The 18823-nt window shown below is 44.3% G+C and overlaps 1 protein-coding gene across 1 annotated transcript in view; it reads right to left on the reverse strand.

Moving 5' to 3' along the window:
* The window catches only part of tsc22d1 (TSC22 domain family, member 1), an 85703-nt gene extending 68416 nt beyond the window's left edge, over positions 1–17287 (reverse strand). Inside the window, exons 1-2 of the mRNA XM_080412707.1 lie at positions 16924–17287; positions 13518–16816 (exon numbers count right to left, since the gene is read on the reverse strand). Coding sequence (XP_080268833.1) covers positions 13518–16219 — 2702 coding nt within the window. The 5' untranslated portion in view covers positions 16220–16816; positions 16924–17287. The remainder of the gene's footprint in view (positions 1–13517; positions 16817–16923) is intronic.
* Positions 17288–18823: the final 1536 nt, after the last annotated feature.

The following is an 18823-nucleotide window of genomic DNA, read 5'->3' on the forward strand; positions in this document are numbered from 1 at the left end:
AAGGTCAAGCAACCAATAAAAGGGACACCGTGAGAGGACTGACTGATGAAAATGCGGTCCATTGTGTAGCCTGAACTTATGACATGTTGGTGACAGAATAGTATGACCACTTGGCCCAAAACGCTGCTGCCCATCACCTGACTGCATTTCCTCAACTTTCATCGAGCAGCTGCTAACCCAGTTAGGGGCCGTGTCTACAGAATGCATTTTATGAGCTGTCAGCACCTTTCTGCCATGCAAGTCTATGGTACATACTTTCTGTCATGCATTTTTCTATGGTAAAAGAAGCGCTTGAGTGCAATTCAGAGTCCAGGTTTTTTTGGCAGAGAGCTGTGGTCATAATGAGAACATACCATCACATTAGATGCCAAATCATTTTAACCCATTCAAACCGGGAACGCATCTCTATCATTTTTAGATTTCTTTGGGCTATTCAAAAATAGCAGATCTACAAGCTCATAGCGTGGCACCGAGTGCTTTGCTTCTGGGCATTCTATAAATGTATTCTAAATCCTAAATGTTTTTTGAAAAAACGTATGTTGCTATAATATCAATATATCTTTTAAATATTTATTCAAAGATTTGCAAAAATGTTCAAGATTTTTCAAAAGTTCACAGCCCGGCATGAGCTTGTAGATCTCCTATTTTTGAATAGCCAAATAAATCTTAAAATGACACACAGATGCGTTCCTGGTCTTAAAGGGTTAAAGAAAACACATGTGTGTGTGTATTCTTATGACTAAAGTCCCTAAAAGTCAAATTTGAATTATTTCCTGTCAAACGTAAATGTACTGTGTGATGACACAGGCAAGCCCTTATAATATGAATGACTATTTCATTCACCTCAGTGATTTTTCCACAGCTCACGTTTCTCCACTCGCACCTGATATTCATTAGTTCTTTTGACAACTCAAGATGACGGCCAGTGCATTACTCGTTTTAAACTTAAAACTGATATAAGCGGTTTTCTGCTGACATAAGCAGGGCGATTGCTTAATTTTATTGTATTCTATTCAGACAGCTAACAATGCTCCCTAAAGAAATCTAGTCTCTGTGACACTTTTCACAGATAACAGCATAGTTTTGGAGGCAGACTGCGGCCCCTAGAAGTGTCACAGAGACTAGATTTCTTTAGGCATTGTTGGCTGTCTGAATATAATACAATAAAAAATAAAAATAAACAATCGCCCAAAAAATCGGCTTATGTCAGCAGAAAACTACTTGTATCAGCTTTAAACAGCACATTCAAATATGTGTCTGAAAACATTTGAGTTTAGCAATAAAGCCATTTCATGATGATGTCTTCTTCATAAAATAGTTAAAGTTAAAGTGCCAGGTTTTTGATCCTCCTGGCAGTGTCTGACGACAACCCGGTCATTTACGGCCTGATGTTTACCGTCGTTTCAGCTAGGTTTCAAATAAAAATTCAAAAGCATCAAAAGTGGCAGTGGCGCTCCTCCACTCATAAAGCACTTTCTATGCGGACACACTGTTTGGTCTCACTGTGAGATTTTTTTTTCTTTTTTCTTATTGAACCAACAACAAAACAAACAATTGGGCCAATGATTAGGATTGTTACCATGCAGTGGTGGAAGAAGTACTCGGATATTTTAAGTAAAAGTAGCAATACCACAATATGAAAATACTCTGTTACAAGTAAAAGGCCTGTGTTCAACATGTTACTTGAGTAAAAGTAAAAAAGTATTGGTATGAAAATATACTTAAAGTACCAAAAGTAAAAGTACTAATGTTTGAAAATAGCCTAGGTACAAAATAGGGCTAAAGTGGTTAATGTATGTTTCATAATATAATAATTTATATCTTCAAAGTAACTAGTAACTAAAGTTTTCAAATAATTGTAGTGGAGTAAAAGTACAATATGTGCCTCTGAGATGTAGTGGAGTAGAAGTAAAAGTATTGGAAATTGGAAACACTCAAGTAAAGTACAAATACCTCAAACATTTACTTAAGTACAGTACTTGAGTAAATGTACTTAGTTACTTTCCACCACTGTTACCATGTCTGCGTCTGTACTCTGTCTCATACTGCAGGCTGCTCTGAAACAGCCACATTCACTCCCAACGTAATGGTTCTCATATTCCATTATCCAAACAGAACCATTTTAAAAGCGCATGGTGAGTGTCCAGACACACCGCCGCACCCACAAAAACAACAAAACCTACGCGCACACACACAAAACATGAATTTTCAGCTGATGGATTTATGTAGACAAATTGAAACAATAGAAATGATGAAGACCCACATGGGTTGAAACGTTTTCTACTGGGAGCTAAGAAACGGTGTGCGGACTGACTGCCCTTCTTTCCACAAATTGAAACAAATCTGATGATTATGCAAAAATATCTCACATAAATAATTGCGACAGATATTAAATGACATAATCAGATGATTATGTCATAATCACAAGTGGGTTCAGTCAGTCTGGCTCCATCAGGTCCAGCAAAAGTTGTTCATCGCAAAAAATGTAACCACTATAACTTATATTTTATACTTTGGCTATTCACAAATCGTGAAGATTTGTGCAAATCTTTGATGTTGTCGACCGTGTGGATCTGCCCGATCCCTGCACAACGAGACACTCACACACACACAGCCTGAGGGCAGTGGTGGGAAAAGTACTCAAATGTTTTACTTAAGTAAAAGTATCAATACTGCAAAGTAGAAATACTCTGTTACAAGTAAAAGGCCTGTGTTCAAAATGTTACTTGAGTAAAACATACTTAAAGTACCAAAAGTAAAAGTAGTAAAATGTTTGAAAATAGCAGATCTACAAGCTCACAATGCGACGCATTGTGAGCTTGTAGATCGGCTATTTTCAAATAGCCTATGTATAAAATAGGGCTGAGGTGGTTTATGTATGTGTTATAATATAATAGTTTATATCTGAAGTAAAAGTGAAATATTTGCCTCTGAGATGTAGTGGAGTAGAAAAAGTGTAGCAAGAGTAGTTAAAATACTGAAAATTGGAAATACTCCAGTAAAGTAAAAAATACCTTGAAATGTTAGTACAGTAAATGTACTTAGTTACTTTACACCACTGCCTGAGGGCACCACTGCATATAAAATACATCCAGCAGCACAGATAGCCATCAGACTATATACCAGCCTGTAACACGTCATTATATATACACATTATATATTACATTCTATAGTATATATATATACAGTACACTTACTGTAATATACACATGAGATCCTTATAGCAGGGGTCAACAGGGGGTCCGGGACCCCTAGGGGCTCCTCAGAGTTACTACTTTGTGCGATAGGAACTTTGTTTTGTTTACATTAACCGCCACTTGAACCCTAGCATGCCCATTCTGAGGAGCAGAACATTAGCCGAACATAGCAGATCTACGAGCCTGTAGATCTGCTATTTCCGGCAGAGAGGTTTGGTGAAAATACACATTAACTCTTTAAATGCCAGAGTATATACAATAATTAACATGAATCCAACACAACACTGATGATAGTGCTGTCAAACAAGTCTATGAAGCCATCTATGAAATCTATGTTTAATCTGCAACACAATCCAATACAACATGCAGTGGTGGGGGGTCCCTGCTTCATCTCTTTCTCAGCTAAGGGGTTCTTGGCCTGAAAAACACCTAGTTTGGTATTCATTTAGACCACAGACGCACCCATAACTCTGACAGTGTGAAACGGGGTCCATTTGGTTTCATTTCAGTGGTTCTCAAACTTTTTCATGTCAAGGATCCCCAAAATTAAATGTATTTGACCGCAGACCCCCATCTAAAATATGTTGTTCCAGGGACCCCCAGAAGCAAAGATTTGAGTAAAAAATGTTCGCTTTAAAATAATATAAATATATAAATTTGCACAAATTTTCTCGATTTTTCAAAAATAGCAGATCTACAAGCTCGTAGCGCGGCACTCGGTGCCGCGCTATGAGCTTGTAGATCTGCTATTTTTGAATAGCCCAAGTGTAAAATAATGCTTTTTGGCTCAAATTCCAGGTCTTAATGGGTTAAATGTATTTATGTATATAGAATACTTTGCCGCACATTCTATAAATCCAGATACTAAGCAGAGTAAGCACCCCCCCCCCCCATATTCTGCACATTTCCCATTGCTGCTAAAGTGGTTTTACATTATTCAATCATTCTATACTTTCAACAACAAAAAAAGTGGAAATATCCGATCGAGAGCTTTCCGCTATTATTAATGTTTTAAAATGTGTGAGCATTTTTCAACCGAATCGATTGATTCATACAGATACAGACGTAAACGATTCTGACTATTATGCTAAATAATTGCGATTATGTAATAATGTAATAGATAAATAAAGGCCTACACATGTACAAAGCGCACACAGTCAGCTACTTTTACTGCCAGAGCCCCTCGGCTGTTTGGAATGACCTGCCTGAGGCATGAGAGTTGCAAAATCACTGACTTCTTTGAAATCACTTCTTAAAACAGATTTTTATAGACTTAAGTTACTTTTATGTGATGTGTGTCTTTTTATTAGCTTTTATTCTTTATTTGTACATGTTTTATCTATTTCACTAACTGCCTTTTAATCTCTTTTGGCATCTTTATAGGAACTTTCAACATTCTCTCTCTCTCTCTAATGTTAATGGCCTCAAACTTAACCCATTAAGACCTGAGGCCGATTCTACAAATGTCTTCTGACTAAATCCTTCTGAAACACTTACGTTGCTATAATCAGTGGTTCTCAAACTTTTTCATGTCAAGGACCCCCAAAATTATATGTATTTGGCCGCGGACCCCCCCCCATCTCAAAATATGTTGTTCCAGGGACCTCCCCAGAAACAAAGATTTGAGTTAAAAATCTTCGCTTAAAAAAAAATAAATCTATTCAAAGATTTGCACACATTTTCACGATTAAAAAAAAATAGCAGATCTACAAAGCTCATAGCGCGGCACTCGACACAATTGTAGGATAGAGAATGCTTTGCTTTGTGACTGAGACCAAGGTCATTCCCAAATTGATTCTGGGTACAGTTTCTTTATGAGGTCTGGCGCTGCAGTGGTTCTCAAAACGTTTTAATTTCAAAGACCCTCCCCATAACTCTCAGAGTTACTAGAAAGGGTCAATTTGGAACACAATCAAGGAACCCAAATGGTCCCCAGACCCCACTTTAAAGAACCACTAGCCTAGAGGGTTTTATAAGTACAAGGTCCCTTCCACTTATCGACCAAAAAAACCTTTAGGTTAACCTTTTAGGTCAAATGTCACGGTACATTCATGCTTCAAGAGGGAATCACATACTGTACATACAGCATGGCTGATCCATGGCAGGAATATCAACTTCAGAACTACAGCAAAGTACATATCATATCGTTGCTGTCGGGCAGAAACCTTTTATATCCATGTTCTAACTTTGTGTTTTTTTTCGTAAATTAACCCATTAACTCATTCAGTGCCAAAAATATTTCTGGCTATATCACCCCTGTGCCAAGGCCAAAAAAACATTGTAAAAAAAAAGTGCTTTGGAGCCGAGATACAGCCTTTTCAGTAAGAAGTTAAACAAGAAGTGAATGGAGCAGCAAATCTTCAAATCATCATATCTTGGGTTCTGAACCTTTTTTTTCAAAAAAAAAAAAAAAAAAAAAAAAAAGATTATTTTTTGAGTTTTTTTTTTTTTTTTTTTTTTTTTTTTTCATGACGTCTCAGACGTCATTGGCACTCTGGGCTTATGAAAAACGTGACGTCTGCGACGTCATTGGCACTTAATGAGTTAAGACCGGGAACGCATCGGTGTAATTTTATAGATTTCTTTGGCTATTACAAAATAGCAGATCTACAAGCTCATAGCGTGGTACCGAGTGCCGCGCTATGAGCTTGTAGATCTGCTATTTTTGAAAAATCATGAAAATGTGTGCAAATCTTTGAATATATATATATATATATATATTTTAAACCGAACATTTGTCAAATATTTTGTTCCAGGGACCTCCAGAAGCAAAGATTTGAGTTACAAATCGCTTTAAAAAGTATACATTCAAAGATTTGCACAAATGTATATCTGCAATTTTTTTGATTGAATAGCCAAGGAATTCTAAACACACAGATGCGTTACCGGTCGTAATGGGTTAACGCCCTACTTGATCACACTACAGCGTCACACAAAAGGCATCAAAAGTAGCAGATCTACAAGCTCGAAACGCGGCGCGAAGCGACATAATGACGTTTCCACCCGACAGAGACGATATACCGACTTACTGAGATTTTGACACATTTTGCAAAGTCATTGTACAAGCAGGAGCACAACAAGTCTGAGCGTTTTGGAGGAGAGGCACACACAGGGGAAAGTACTGTGTGAATTGATAACCGATTAATGACAAGGTTTATTGTCACGAGTGCCACTCTTCCTTCGTCGAGGACAACAGGTAATTGAAAACGCTGGCTAAAAAAACAGTGTTAATAATTTAGCCCGGTTTGCCAATGTTAGCGTTCGATAGCCTAGGGGCCAAAGATATGGGGGGCGGGGGGGGGGGGGGGGGGGGGAATACAGTATCGGTTGTCATGGACTCGAGCCGAAATGGTGTCATCTTTGGTATGGAACATATTAGCACGGCATCAGCTATGATAACAGGGAAACTGTCAATTGTTTCCTCATATCATGTACAGTAGGCTAAACAGAAACAATAGGCTTGCCTAAAAGTTCCAATATATAAGACTGCAATTGAAAGCACAGAATGGGCGACAAAATAACTAGGATACAAGTAGGCGCAAACCTGGCATGTATGCAGTGGTGGAAAAAGTACTAAAATTCTTTACTTAAGTAAAAGTACCAATACTGCAATATAAAAATACTCTGTTACAAGTAAAAGTCCAGAATTGAAAAATTACTTGAGTAAAAGTACAAAAGTAATGGCATCAAAATGTACTTAAAGTACCAAAAGTAAAAGTACTAAATATTTGAAAATAGCAGATCTACAAGCTCACAACGCGTCGCGATGCGACGCGTTGTGAGCTTGTAGATCGGCTATTTTCAAATAGCCTAGGTATAAAATAGGGCTAAAGTGGTTAATGTATGTTTCATAATATCATACTTTATATCTGCAAAGTAACTAGTAACTAAAGTTTTCAAATAATTGTAATGGAGTAAAAGTACAATATTTGCCTCTGAGATGTAGTGGAGTAGAAGTAAAAGTATTGGAAATTGGAAATACTCAAGTAAAGTACAAATACTTCAAAATTGTACTTAAGTACAGTACTTAAGTAAATGTACTTAGTTACTTTCCACCACTGCATGTATGTAGGGCTGTCCCGATTACAAATTTAAGTTGACAATTAATTGTCAACTTAAATTAATTGTCAATTTAATCGTTAATCACTGCGATTAACGATTAAATTGTGTGTTTGGCATTGAACATTGGAACATTATGAAGCATTTTAGGCTTCGTAATCAAAGATTTGCACAGGGCAGATATGACAAATAACTGAAATATGCAAAGAGATTATTGACATATTTAATAATGGTATGCATGTAAAAATAGCAGAAATAGCCGATCTAAGCTTGTAGATCTGCTATTTCTGCTTTTTTAATATTATTAAAATGTGTGAAATTTCAACATGGAAACGATAATGACGATTATGCCAAATGAATTGCGATGAGACGATTATGTAATAATTGTGACAGGCCTACATGTATGTAAATCACATCTTAGCATATGGTATGTAAATCACATCTTAGCATATGGTACTGTATGTCTGCAAGTAAACAACACATGTACTTATCCATCTATAAATAACATACTTAGTGTCTGTCTATAAGTACACAATAGTTAGCGTATCTCCACTTCACATACAACAACCTGTTGCACACACACACACACACACACACACACACACGCACATTTGCCTGCACACACCAGTATGCGATTCCAGGGAAAGACACACAGGTATGCATTACTATACTTGTGAGGACAGGAACGTTTTAGGACAGCAATTTTATGAACGCCACTAAAGCTGAAAACAGCTGATCTACGCCGGTGCAAACTCACAGCGTGTCGCAGAGACACGCTGTGAGCTTGTAGATCAGTTATCTTCGGTGTGTGACAACTGTGTGAAACTGAGCAAAAATCAGGCATAACTCCCGCCCTAAACCTTGAGCTTAACCTCTAAGTGGTTCTCAACCAGTGGTCCGGGGACCACCAGTGGTCCTTGAGGGGGCTACAGGGGGTCCGCAGCAAAAGGTGTTAATACATTTTCACCCCTTTATCCATATTGTATACATTGGCTGTTAAAACAATAGCAGATATACAAGCTTGCAGTGCGTCAGCTTGTAGATCTGCTATAGGGGTCCTTGGCATGAAAAAGGTTGAAAACCACCACTCTAAATGACCTCATCTTAACCCCAGCTACACCTGAATCTTTTCCTAATTGTAAAGCCTCACCTCCACCAACCTTTTGTTTTAACCCATTAAACAACCATTTCTCAAAGTGAGGACCAGTAAAACTGTCCTATTATCTATTTCTCAAATTCTACTATGTTTGTGGAGACGTATGGCCCTCAGAAGTGTAGTAAAACAAGTGTATACACACACACACACACACACACACACACACACACATCTTTTAGAAAAAAAGATTCCATTAACAGCAGCCAAAGAAACATACCATAGGGTCTGTGTCAGCCATATATGCACATGCACTCAGAAACACACACACACACACATCCATTCCAGAGAGAACTGCTCTATCCTCTGGTGGGGCGTTTTACAACTCTGCTGGGGGCACTGATTGATGGAGGGGGGGGGGGGGGGGTTCTTCCCACACCACAAGACAACATGGCGACAGGAACCACAGCGGATTCAGAGGACACACACACACACACACACACACACACACACACACACACACACAGGGGCTGGAGCCAGGCTATCATACAACAGCATCAAAAGTAGCAGATCTGCAAGCTCAAAACACGGCTCAAAACGCGGCACAAAGCGACGCGTTTGGATCTAGAAAATAGCCTATCTACAAGCTTGTGAGCTTGTCGGTGAGCTATTTTCACTACTTTTGCGAGACACTGTTGTACGACAAAGTAGGGCATTCATTTTCCAAATAAAATACTAATAAAATTTTAACATTTTAAAGATGAAAAGTGGAAATATGAAGATACAAGGTTTCTGCCCGACAAAAACTATATGGGACACGGCCTGCTTGGTCAGAACACGCTCGTAATTTCCTACAAGGACAAAGAACCAAGTCAGCTAATACAGAGGGGGGGGGGTTAAGAGGCTGACTCCTATGCAATTAAAACACAAAGGACAAAAGCCCAAACATATTAGCAGAGGCAACAATAAAAAAAAGTGAATTTATGGCCTAGGGTACATGGACTGCTACAATGTTCCACAGCGAGCAGGGTCACTGGCAGTTGACCTTCTTTGTTCCCCGGTGGCGTCTACTGCTTGCCCCCATCCCCCCCACCACCACCCTGGAAACGAGAGGCATTCCTGGGATGTGCTCTCTCACACACACACACACACACACACACACACGTCCCCCTTTCTCAAACACCATGTCCCCCCAAGCCCCCAATGACTTCAAATCAGTATCACGGTCATTTCAAACTTCTGCCTTGGTTAGTGATTATTAACCCATTAAGACCTAGAACTGTGTCATTTAAAAATTTGAGCTAAAAACACACACACACACAAAAAGCATTATTTTACACTTTGGGCTATTCAAAAATAGCAGATATACAAGCTCATGTTGTAGATCTGCTATTTTTGAAAAATTGTGAAAATGTGTGCAAATCTTTGAATATATATATTTTTAAAGCAAACATTTTTAACTAAAATCTTTGCTTCTGGGGGTCCCTGGAACAAAATATTTTGATGGGGGTCCGCGGCCAAATACATATAAGTTTGGGGGTCCTTGACATGAAAAAGATTGAGCACCACTGATATAGAAACATACGTTTTTCAGAATACTGTTGAGATTTAGGAGACATGTAGAATCGGCTTCAGGTCTCAATGGGTTAAAAAAGAAATTGTGAAAATAGCAGAAGTACAACTTCAGTCACAACGTGTCGGTGCGCCACGTTGTGAGGAGGTTATGGAGGATTAATAAAGAAAAAATGGTGACACAGCTTAATATCTCACAATGTTCAACACACCAAAGTCAATGAATGACTTTTTGGTTACATTTTGCATATTGTGCCAATAAAAGTGGAGCCACATGAGACCTATTAAAACGTGTAAAGGGGTAAAGTAACGAATACCTATAAGCAATAACTAGCAACCAGTAATCAAGACATCTGAGGCCGAGTAGGAAATGTCCACTGGGCGCATGAGCGAAGATGCCAACACCAGGGGGTCTTATAAATGCCATCCAATACCACTGTAATTCATTCTGTCATTAAAACGTTGTTTTGGGGAGGTATTTTTAGCCTTTATGAGGTGCCGGTGAGAGTGAAGAGAGACACAGGAAATGTGGAGAGAGAATGTAGGGGAATGACATCCAGAAAATGCTCCGGCCGGGCCGGGAATGGAACCCTTGTTTTGTACCGACCAAACACAGAAATTAACCAGAAAAACATATTATTGGTCAAAATGTCAACAGCACCAAGTTACAAGCTTTTCTATCACAATTGTATCGCTTAATTCCTTTAACGACAAACATTTTTTCCACCTCAAGTGAGCATAAGAGTTTTTTTCTCGCAATTATGTGGAAATGTTCTCGATATCTGCTATTCCCATTCAGCTCTTTAATGTGATCCATCACATTTTGGCTTAGCTACAGAACACAGGCACTATGAGCTTTTTTGCCTTACAGCTGAGAGAGGGAGGGAGGGTATGAACCAGTTTACAGTCACAGACAACCTTCATTCTTTATGTCTGGAGGCAGAGGAGAGTCCCTGCTTGCTTGATAGTAGGACACTAGGACAGTAGTCTCTTGAGACAGATATTCTTTTGGCTTTTTCTGCCTTTATTAGATAGTACTTTAGTCTGACAGGAAATGGGGAGAGAGAGATGGGGAGTGACATAGTGCTGCACGATTAATCGAAAAAAGATCGTGATCTCGATTCAGACACGATCTCGATTTTAAATTATGACGATTTTTTTTTCAATTAAAATTAAATTTATATTTACAAGAGAATTGTGTGAGAATCGTGTGAGAATCGTGATCTCAATTCTTATGGAGGAAAATCGTGATTCACATTTGAGCAAGAATCGTGCAGCACTAGAGTGACACGCAGCAAAGGTCGTCGGGATCGGGATTCGAACCCACGACACAGGTGCCCGGACCGCTACCCTTGCCGCCCGGGCCCTCTCGAGACAGATTTTTAGCTCACACAAATTTCAGATACTAACAGTCTGTGCATCGAAAATCAAGCGGATGTCGTCGTAAAAATTGCAGAAATAGCTGATCTGCAAGCTTACAACGCCTCACGAAGTGACGCGTTGTAAGCTTGTAGAACTGCTATTTCTGCTTTTTTTAATATTTTTTAAAAGGTGTGAAACGATTATGACGATTATGCAAAAATAAGTGTGATTAATTATCTCAAATAATTGCGATTAGATGATAATGTAATAACTGTGACAGGCCTAGTTGCAGAGACCAGGACAGTGATGTGGAAAGGGACCAGTAGCTACAGCATGCTGGCCAGCCTGGGCTCCATCCAGCCTTGTCACGGCTCCATTCATCAGTGGAGACGAGGCCAGCAACGGCCTCTGTGCCAGGGATAGCACCCTCAGACGACAGGCTTAGTGCCACAGTGGTGGTGGTGGTGAGGGCCCAGACACTAACTCGGCCAGACAACGGTCTCATTTGCAGGGGAATGGGGCTCAAACGCTGCCTTTTTATTATCAAAGGGACATAATCCAACTGATCCCCCCGTAGATTAGACATTCCTCGGAGCCGGCATTGACACGTGATAATAATACAAGAAAGACATCCTTTCCGTTTTCCCGACCTAAGTGGCCCGCTAAAGAAACACAACTACCACTCGAGTAATTGAGTAAATTGAGTATGATGTAAGAGCAAAATGGCCGCCGAGCGTAATATGATCAATGGACCCGTCAACTGTCCTCCTTGCCGTCTTCATCGTTAAGCCTCATACAGCAGGAACAATTATACAGTAAAGTTATCAACCCGTCTAGTTTCTCCTACTCAGTCAGTACTCGACTGTAACTCATAAACCACACTTGGTGAAGAGCCTTGTTATTAGGTTATTACAAAAAAATGTTCTCAAGGGAGACAAAGTTATAGCTTAGGTTTGTAAGAGCTAACTCAAAAGTTTGTAATTTCATGTTGCTGCAACGTGATTAAAATTCTTTCACCGGTAACCTCAAAACCGGCACTTGAAACTTAATAAGACAAGGAAATTCCATTGGCTTTTCCCCTTTTCTTCACAGCATTAACCATCAACCCAGTTCAGAAAGGATAAGGAGAGAGAAACAGTGACCACTTTAGAAATCAATAGGCTTTAGCGCAAAGGAGGAAATACGGCTTGAACAAGGTAACAGCTGAGCTGACGCTTAGGTCCTCATGATGGAAATGAAGCATTATGGGATTAAATCATGCAAAGCTGTGGCGGGACCTCGCCTAATTGTTCACTTGGCTCAGGCAAACTGTAAAACCCAACACGAAATATTTGGCCTAAAAGTGACATGAGACTTCCAACGAAAGAGTTCAGCTGCTGTGCGCCAAAACCAGAGTTGCACTACACGTTCAATGCAACTTAAACCCTTGTTTCAACTGTTTCAATGTGCTGAGAGAGTGTTACGGCGAGCTTGTGTGCCCCAGCACAATTTTGTGCACCGTACAGCAGACGGAGGAGGGGGGTAGAGACAGTCTGCTAGGCTAAATGCCGAGTCACTGACTGCAGCCTCTTTGATGAAGACGAAACAAGTCGCATCCAGCTGAGGCCTGCATCATGTCCCTCTGAGAGAGAACAGACCACCTGACGTGGACACCGTCAGAAGAGAAAAACAACAGTTGTCTTCCATTTATCGCTGCTGTCTCTCACTCTGACACACACACACACACACATGCACGCACACAGTTACACTACACAGCCTGAAGCTTTTTCAGACAGTGCTGCTGAGAGCAACCAGCTGTCTGTTAGTAATGTCATTTGACTCTGGACGTTTCCCATAAAAGGCGCACTCCGCTTGTGATATGTACAGTCCTTACCACTGACTGAAACACAACAATATAACAGACTCAAGGACCAAGAGGTACAAAGCAACGGGTTGCATACAGTCACGGCAGAAATACACATGAACAAAATGGTTCAAATAAAAACAACGAACACCTAGGCCTTCATTACAATTTGTATATAGATGGGAAAGATACATCAGTACCTATTGCTATTTCAGAGTGAGACGGGTTAGATTATGACTTGTTCAATAATACTGTACTTTGTACAGTGCATAGTGGGCGTGTTATAAGTCAGGACCTAGCCTTTTACCCCATTCAGCAGTCAAACAAATCAGCCAATCACCTGAAGAAAGGTTAAAAAAAAATAACAATAATGATAATGAAGTAGTCTTACCTGTCTTCCTCTCCGTCGACAGTCTTGAGGAGGCCGGCTGTGGCGGTTAAGGCACTGACCGCGGCGGCGCTGCCCTCGGCGCCGTGACCCTGGATGGCGCCGCCCCCAGAGATGATGGGGAGCCCCAACAGGGCCGACTGGTGCTGCAGGAGCAGACGCTGGGCGTCCACCAGCTGAGTGGTGGTGAAGTTGGGCAGGTTGGCGTAGAGGGCCTGCGCTGTCTGAGTGTGGACGTGGGCACTGGCGAAGTCCTGGAACATGCTGACGTGGGGCGGCTGGATCTGACCGACAGACAGGGCTATTCCTATCCCGCCACTATTCGCCCCGTTGTGGGCTTGGGCCTGGGGGTCACTCGGCGTGTTGGGAGGCGCTGCTACCTGGTGGACTGGACCGGACTGGATTTGGGCTTGGAGCGACTGCTGCTGATCCAGGGCGACAGAGTGGCTCGGGAGTGGCTGGCTGAGACCCGCTACCCCCATCTGAGGGACCATGGCGGAGGTGGTGCCCTGAAGAGAGGAGATCTGCTGGAGATGAGCCTGGAGCAGGACCTGTGGCTGCTGCTGCTGTGAGTTCACAGCCTGCTGCTGAAGAACCGCCATCATGTGGCCGGCTCCGTTGCCAGGGCCAGCGGGCATCATTCCAGCCTGGTGGGAGAGAGTCTGCTGGGAAGCAGCGGGCTGGGGGACTCCAGGGTGAGCATGTGTGTACTCTGGAGGTCTCACCTGCGCCGCCTGAGGGGTGGCACACGGCTGCTGGGGGAGAGACGTGTAGCCCATGTGCTGCTGCTGCTGCTGCTGTTGTTGATGCTGGACCCCCACCAGGCCATGGGTGGTATCTGGGGGTGGACTAGCAACCGCCTGGGCATAGGTGAGCTGCTGCGGGGCCACACCGGGCAGAGGGTAGCCCACGGTGGTCTGGTGGCCTGTCATCGAGACAGACTGGTGGTGGATGCTTCCAGGAGCGGAGGGGGCCATGGTGGTCTGGCCGTGCATGTGAGGCTGGCTGTGGGACACTCCCATACTTAGGCCACTGGCGAGCTGCGCTTGAAAGCCCTGAGGAGCAGGGGCGTAATCCTGGGGTTGTTGTTGGTGCACTACGGTGCCCCCCCCAGCCTCGCCGCTGCCCACGCTCTCTGTGTAATGGCTCAACGTACTGACGGTGCTACTCACAGAGCCCCCGCTGGTGCTCTCCCTCCCCGAGCCCCCGACGAAAGTCTCATGATTAAACTGCCTCACGCTTTCCCCGGGCCGCGGGCCGGGAGGAGGACACGCAGCCTCCGACGACAGAGACGTAGGGACGTTAGGCGTGCTCTCCACCTTGTCGTAATACTCGGTACACAGCCACCTGCCCTTCTTAAAGGGCTCAGAGCTGGCGTCCAGCTTCACCACCCTGAAGCGAGAGCTGGTGGTGGTGGTGGTGGTGGTGGTGGTGGGAGCCGGGGCGGGCTGGGACGAAGTTGATGATATAGGGGTTGGGGCCACACACGGTGCAGAGGGACCCCCGGGATGGGTCAACGCAGATCCTACTCCTCCCTGTGTCGCGGCGGAGGGACCCATGACCCCAGAGGCACTGGCAGCAGCGGTGATGCCGGAGTTGACTTGAGGATTACTAGTGAGGGCGCCCCACATCGCAACGCTTCCACCCACCCCACTTCTGCTGATCACGCTGGGGGGCGCACCACCGCTGCCACTGCTAGCGCTGGTGCCGACTGCCCCCTTCATAGGCACATTGGCAGAGCTCAACATATTCACATTACTAACATTGCTGGTCAGGGGATTAACTATGCTAATGGTGGTGCCTGTGGCAGCGCTGTGCATTCCAGGGACAGATCCGGGGGCCAGGGCCCCCACAGGCTGAGCAGTGACATTCAGAGGGCCAACTGAGATATTCTCCTTGCCGGCCCCCAAGTTAGAAGGCATTTTCTGGGCAACGCTATGTATAGCTCCGGATGGGAGGGCAGCAGGGGCGACACCGTGCCCATAAGAGCCAGGGTGCCTCTGGGCTTGGGGAATATGAGGATGATGATACTGTTGTTGATGTTGGTGGTGGAGGTGGTGCACAGTCCCATTCACCAGAGTCCCTCCGTGCTGGGAGACCTGGTTCAAGGCGTGGGGGTGCGAGGACTGGTTGGGAGAAATCGCCCCGGGGGTCTCCGCCTCGTGAAAGTTATTCAAAGTCTCCTCGGAGGAGCTCCGGTCAGCCCCGCCGATGTCGTTGGCCCGGGACAGAGACACGTCCAGGATTTCGGAGGAGGACAGGTCCTCCGTGTGGGATTCATCCAGGTCGTCGTAGCTCTCCGTGTCCTCCGCGATGCTGTTGTTGGTGCTCACGGAGATCTGAGCCGGAGTCACACTGGTAATCTGGAAGCCGCTCTTCTTCTTCATCTGAACCCCCGCCGACGGGGGCAGCAGGTTAAGGCTCTGGGGAGGCGGGGGGTGCTGCTGCTGCTGGGGAACGGGGGAGGACGAGCCGGCCGGGGTCTGGCTCTGGCTCTGGAACAGCAGCGACGACTGATAGTCGTCGACCGCCGGGACGTGGCTGTTGTTGACATTGTTAACAACCGCGTTCGCAGCCTGTGTGGACAGCGTGGCCACGGGGCCACTCCCGCCGCCCGTGCCGACGCTCCCCGTCCTGGGGAACATCGCCATCTTCCCGACGCTGCCGCTGCCGCCAGAGTCTCCTTCAGGATCCGGATGATGCATTTCGGTAAAATCCGGGGGGTCGCGGCGGCGGCGGCGGCACTTCCTCCTCTCTGACGGTCGGGGGTAACGTTGCAGTCCGTTAGCGACGCCGTTTTGACAAAGCTTGCGATGTAAACCCCCAAGAACCAAACAAAAACGACCTCAATAAATAACGATAACGTGTAATTTACGTCACGTTACTCGGATCAAAAAAAAAAGTATTTAATCCCTATATCCCTCTCCTCCTCCCGGCCGGGGGTAGAGAGAGAGACTTTCTCCTCGGTTATGGACCCCCCGTGTTGGGTGGATCGGGGGTATCGCTCAGTATAGCATGTGCATGTGCATCATGGCAGATCGATCGGATCCAGTAGAGAAGAGAAAACGGTACACCGTACAATGCAGAGGGATAAATAAAGTAGTGTTGCTGTTGGCTCGGCTTACCAGTAGCTCTATAGCTAGGCTAACGTCAGCTGATGCCAGCCCAGGGTGTTCAGGGCTGATGCCAGACGTTATATAGATGTTAGCTGGGCTAAAAGAAGCTACCTGCTTTAGCGTCGCTGTCTGCTGCTGCTGCTGCCTCTTCCTCTGCTACACCCAAACACACACCATCATCCTCCTCTTTGTCAACCAGGGAGGGGGGGGAAAGAAATAAACCGTTATTATATATCCAGAGTTAACGAGCGTTAAAACAAGACAAAAGGCAAAGACATAAAGGGGGAATTTACCATGAATGGCAGTGTGGGAAACGACGCCAGTGACAGCAAAAGTAACGTCAGGGTCTGCTATGTGGCTCCCGCTGCCGCCGCCGCCACAACACTCTCCATCCCCCCGTGTGGTGGAAGTGTGGAACCAACACTAGAAGATTAGTATTAGTATTATTATTATCTATCGAAGGGGGAAAAGAAGGGGAAAAAACTAAATAAATAAAGTCCTTATTATCCAGAGGCCCGGTTGGTGGGTCCGACAGACAGGTATACGTGTCGTCCGTGATAGAAGAAAAGCTTTTAATTTAATCCACTTTGTTGTGTTATCTCTCTCCTTTTTAGTCCAATCTTTGCTGTATCACTGTGCTGCTGCTCTCCACCTCCCTCCTCCCTCTGCCTGGAGCTAGCCTTACCCAGCAGCGACGCTGTGCGCGAGCCCTGACACGTGCGTGTGTGTGTGTGTGTGTGTGTGGGTAACCGGAACGCTCGCCCCAAAACACACTCGCCCCTAGCCCATAGAGGTATAATATAACTAGAGGGCGGATTGCCCCGCCCCCAGCTATCATTTCAATGAATGTGCTCAGTGGCGTTTTGAAGCACCCGGAAACCTGCCGGAAGTAGAATTATTGGTTTGATTTTGTACCCCCATAGAGTTATGAGCATGCGCACTAGTGTCCTTTTTGCGTTCTACGGCAGCCCGTGTGTCAAGGATTGAACGCGATATATTTATTAAATACACTCGAGATGCCTATGTATAACTAAATGCATATGTGTTTATGTATAATATGTTTACATATTTATATCTATATATATAAATATCTCTCAGCATGTTTTGCGCGTGCATGTATTTCTCCCCGCCTGCAGTTCCAGCTTTGGCCACTGGGGTGGCAGCTTCAATGTTTCTCAGCAACTCTGGGGGCTTGCCCTAGCCCCATTTAGAACCTCTCCATTTTCCCGTGGACCGCTCACTCGCCCCCAGCAGTTCTTGTATTAGGGTATTTGTTTTACTGAGGTTACGTTTAGGAATAAGGTTTACGTTGAGGAATAAGGTTACGTTTAGGAATAAGGTTTACGTTGAGGAATAAGGTTACGTTTAGGAATAAGGTTTACGTTGAGGAATAAGGTTACGTTGAGGAATAAGGTTACGTTGAGGAATAAGGTTTACGTTGAGGAATAAGGTTACGTTGAGGAATAAGGTTACGTTTAGGAATAAGGTTTACGTTGAGGAATAAGGTTACGTTTAGGAATAAGGTTTACGTTGAGGAATAAGGTTTACGTTGAGGAATAAGGTTAAGTTTATTAGGCATAGTTTAACTGAGGTTACGTTTAGGAATTCCTCTGCCCATGGTGTAATGGTAACCGTTCCTAGGTCGCTGCATGGATTAGACCCGGGGCGAGCGTGTTTTGGGGCGAGCTTTCTTGTATTCTGTGTGTGTGTGTGTGTGTGTGTGTGTGTGTGTGTGTGTGTGTGTGTGTGTGTGTGTGTGTGTGTGTGTGTGTGTGTGTGTGTGTGTGTGTGTGTGTGTGTGTGTGTGTGTGTGTGTGTGTGTGCGCGCGCGTGTGTCTGTGAGACGGCGGCGCGCGCTCACCTCCCCTCCCCTCCAGTCCCGTCACACACACCGACACAACCACACACACACACACACATTCACACGCACGCGCGGGCTCGGGCTCGGTAACATGGCGACGGACGGCACGCGCATGAGCCAGGAGAGGAGAGCACAGCCAGCCAGCCAGACAGACAGACATAAAGCAGTCTGAGGGTGGGGGAGGCGATATATCTCCCATAGCCTGGAGGAATGGTCACATGTGATTGGCTTTGGTTGGTTGGTTGGTTGGTTGGTTGTCAGGCCAACCGCAAAGGCGAGGGGACAGCATTGCATTGTATCAATTACTTATCAATTAATCAATTAAAGGTAGG

This window comes from Gymnoscopelus braueri (assembly GCF_963280865.1).
Source record: "Gymnoscopelus braueri genome assembly, chromosome: 18".
Classification (NCBI taxonomy): Eukaryota; Metazoa; Chordata; class Actinopteri; order Myctophiformes; family Myctophidae; genus Gymnoscopelus; species Gymnoscopelus braueri.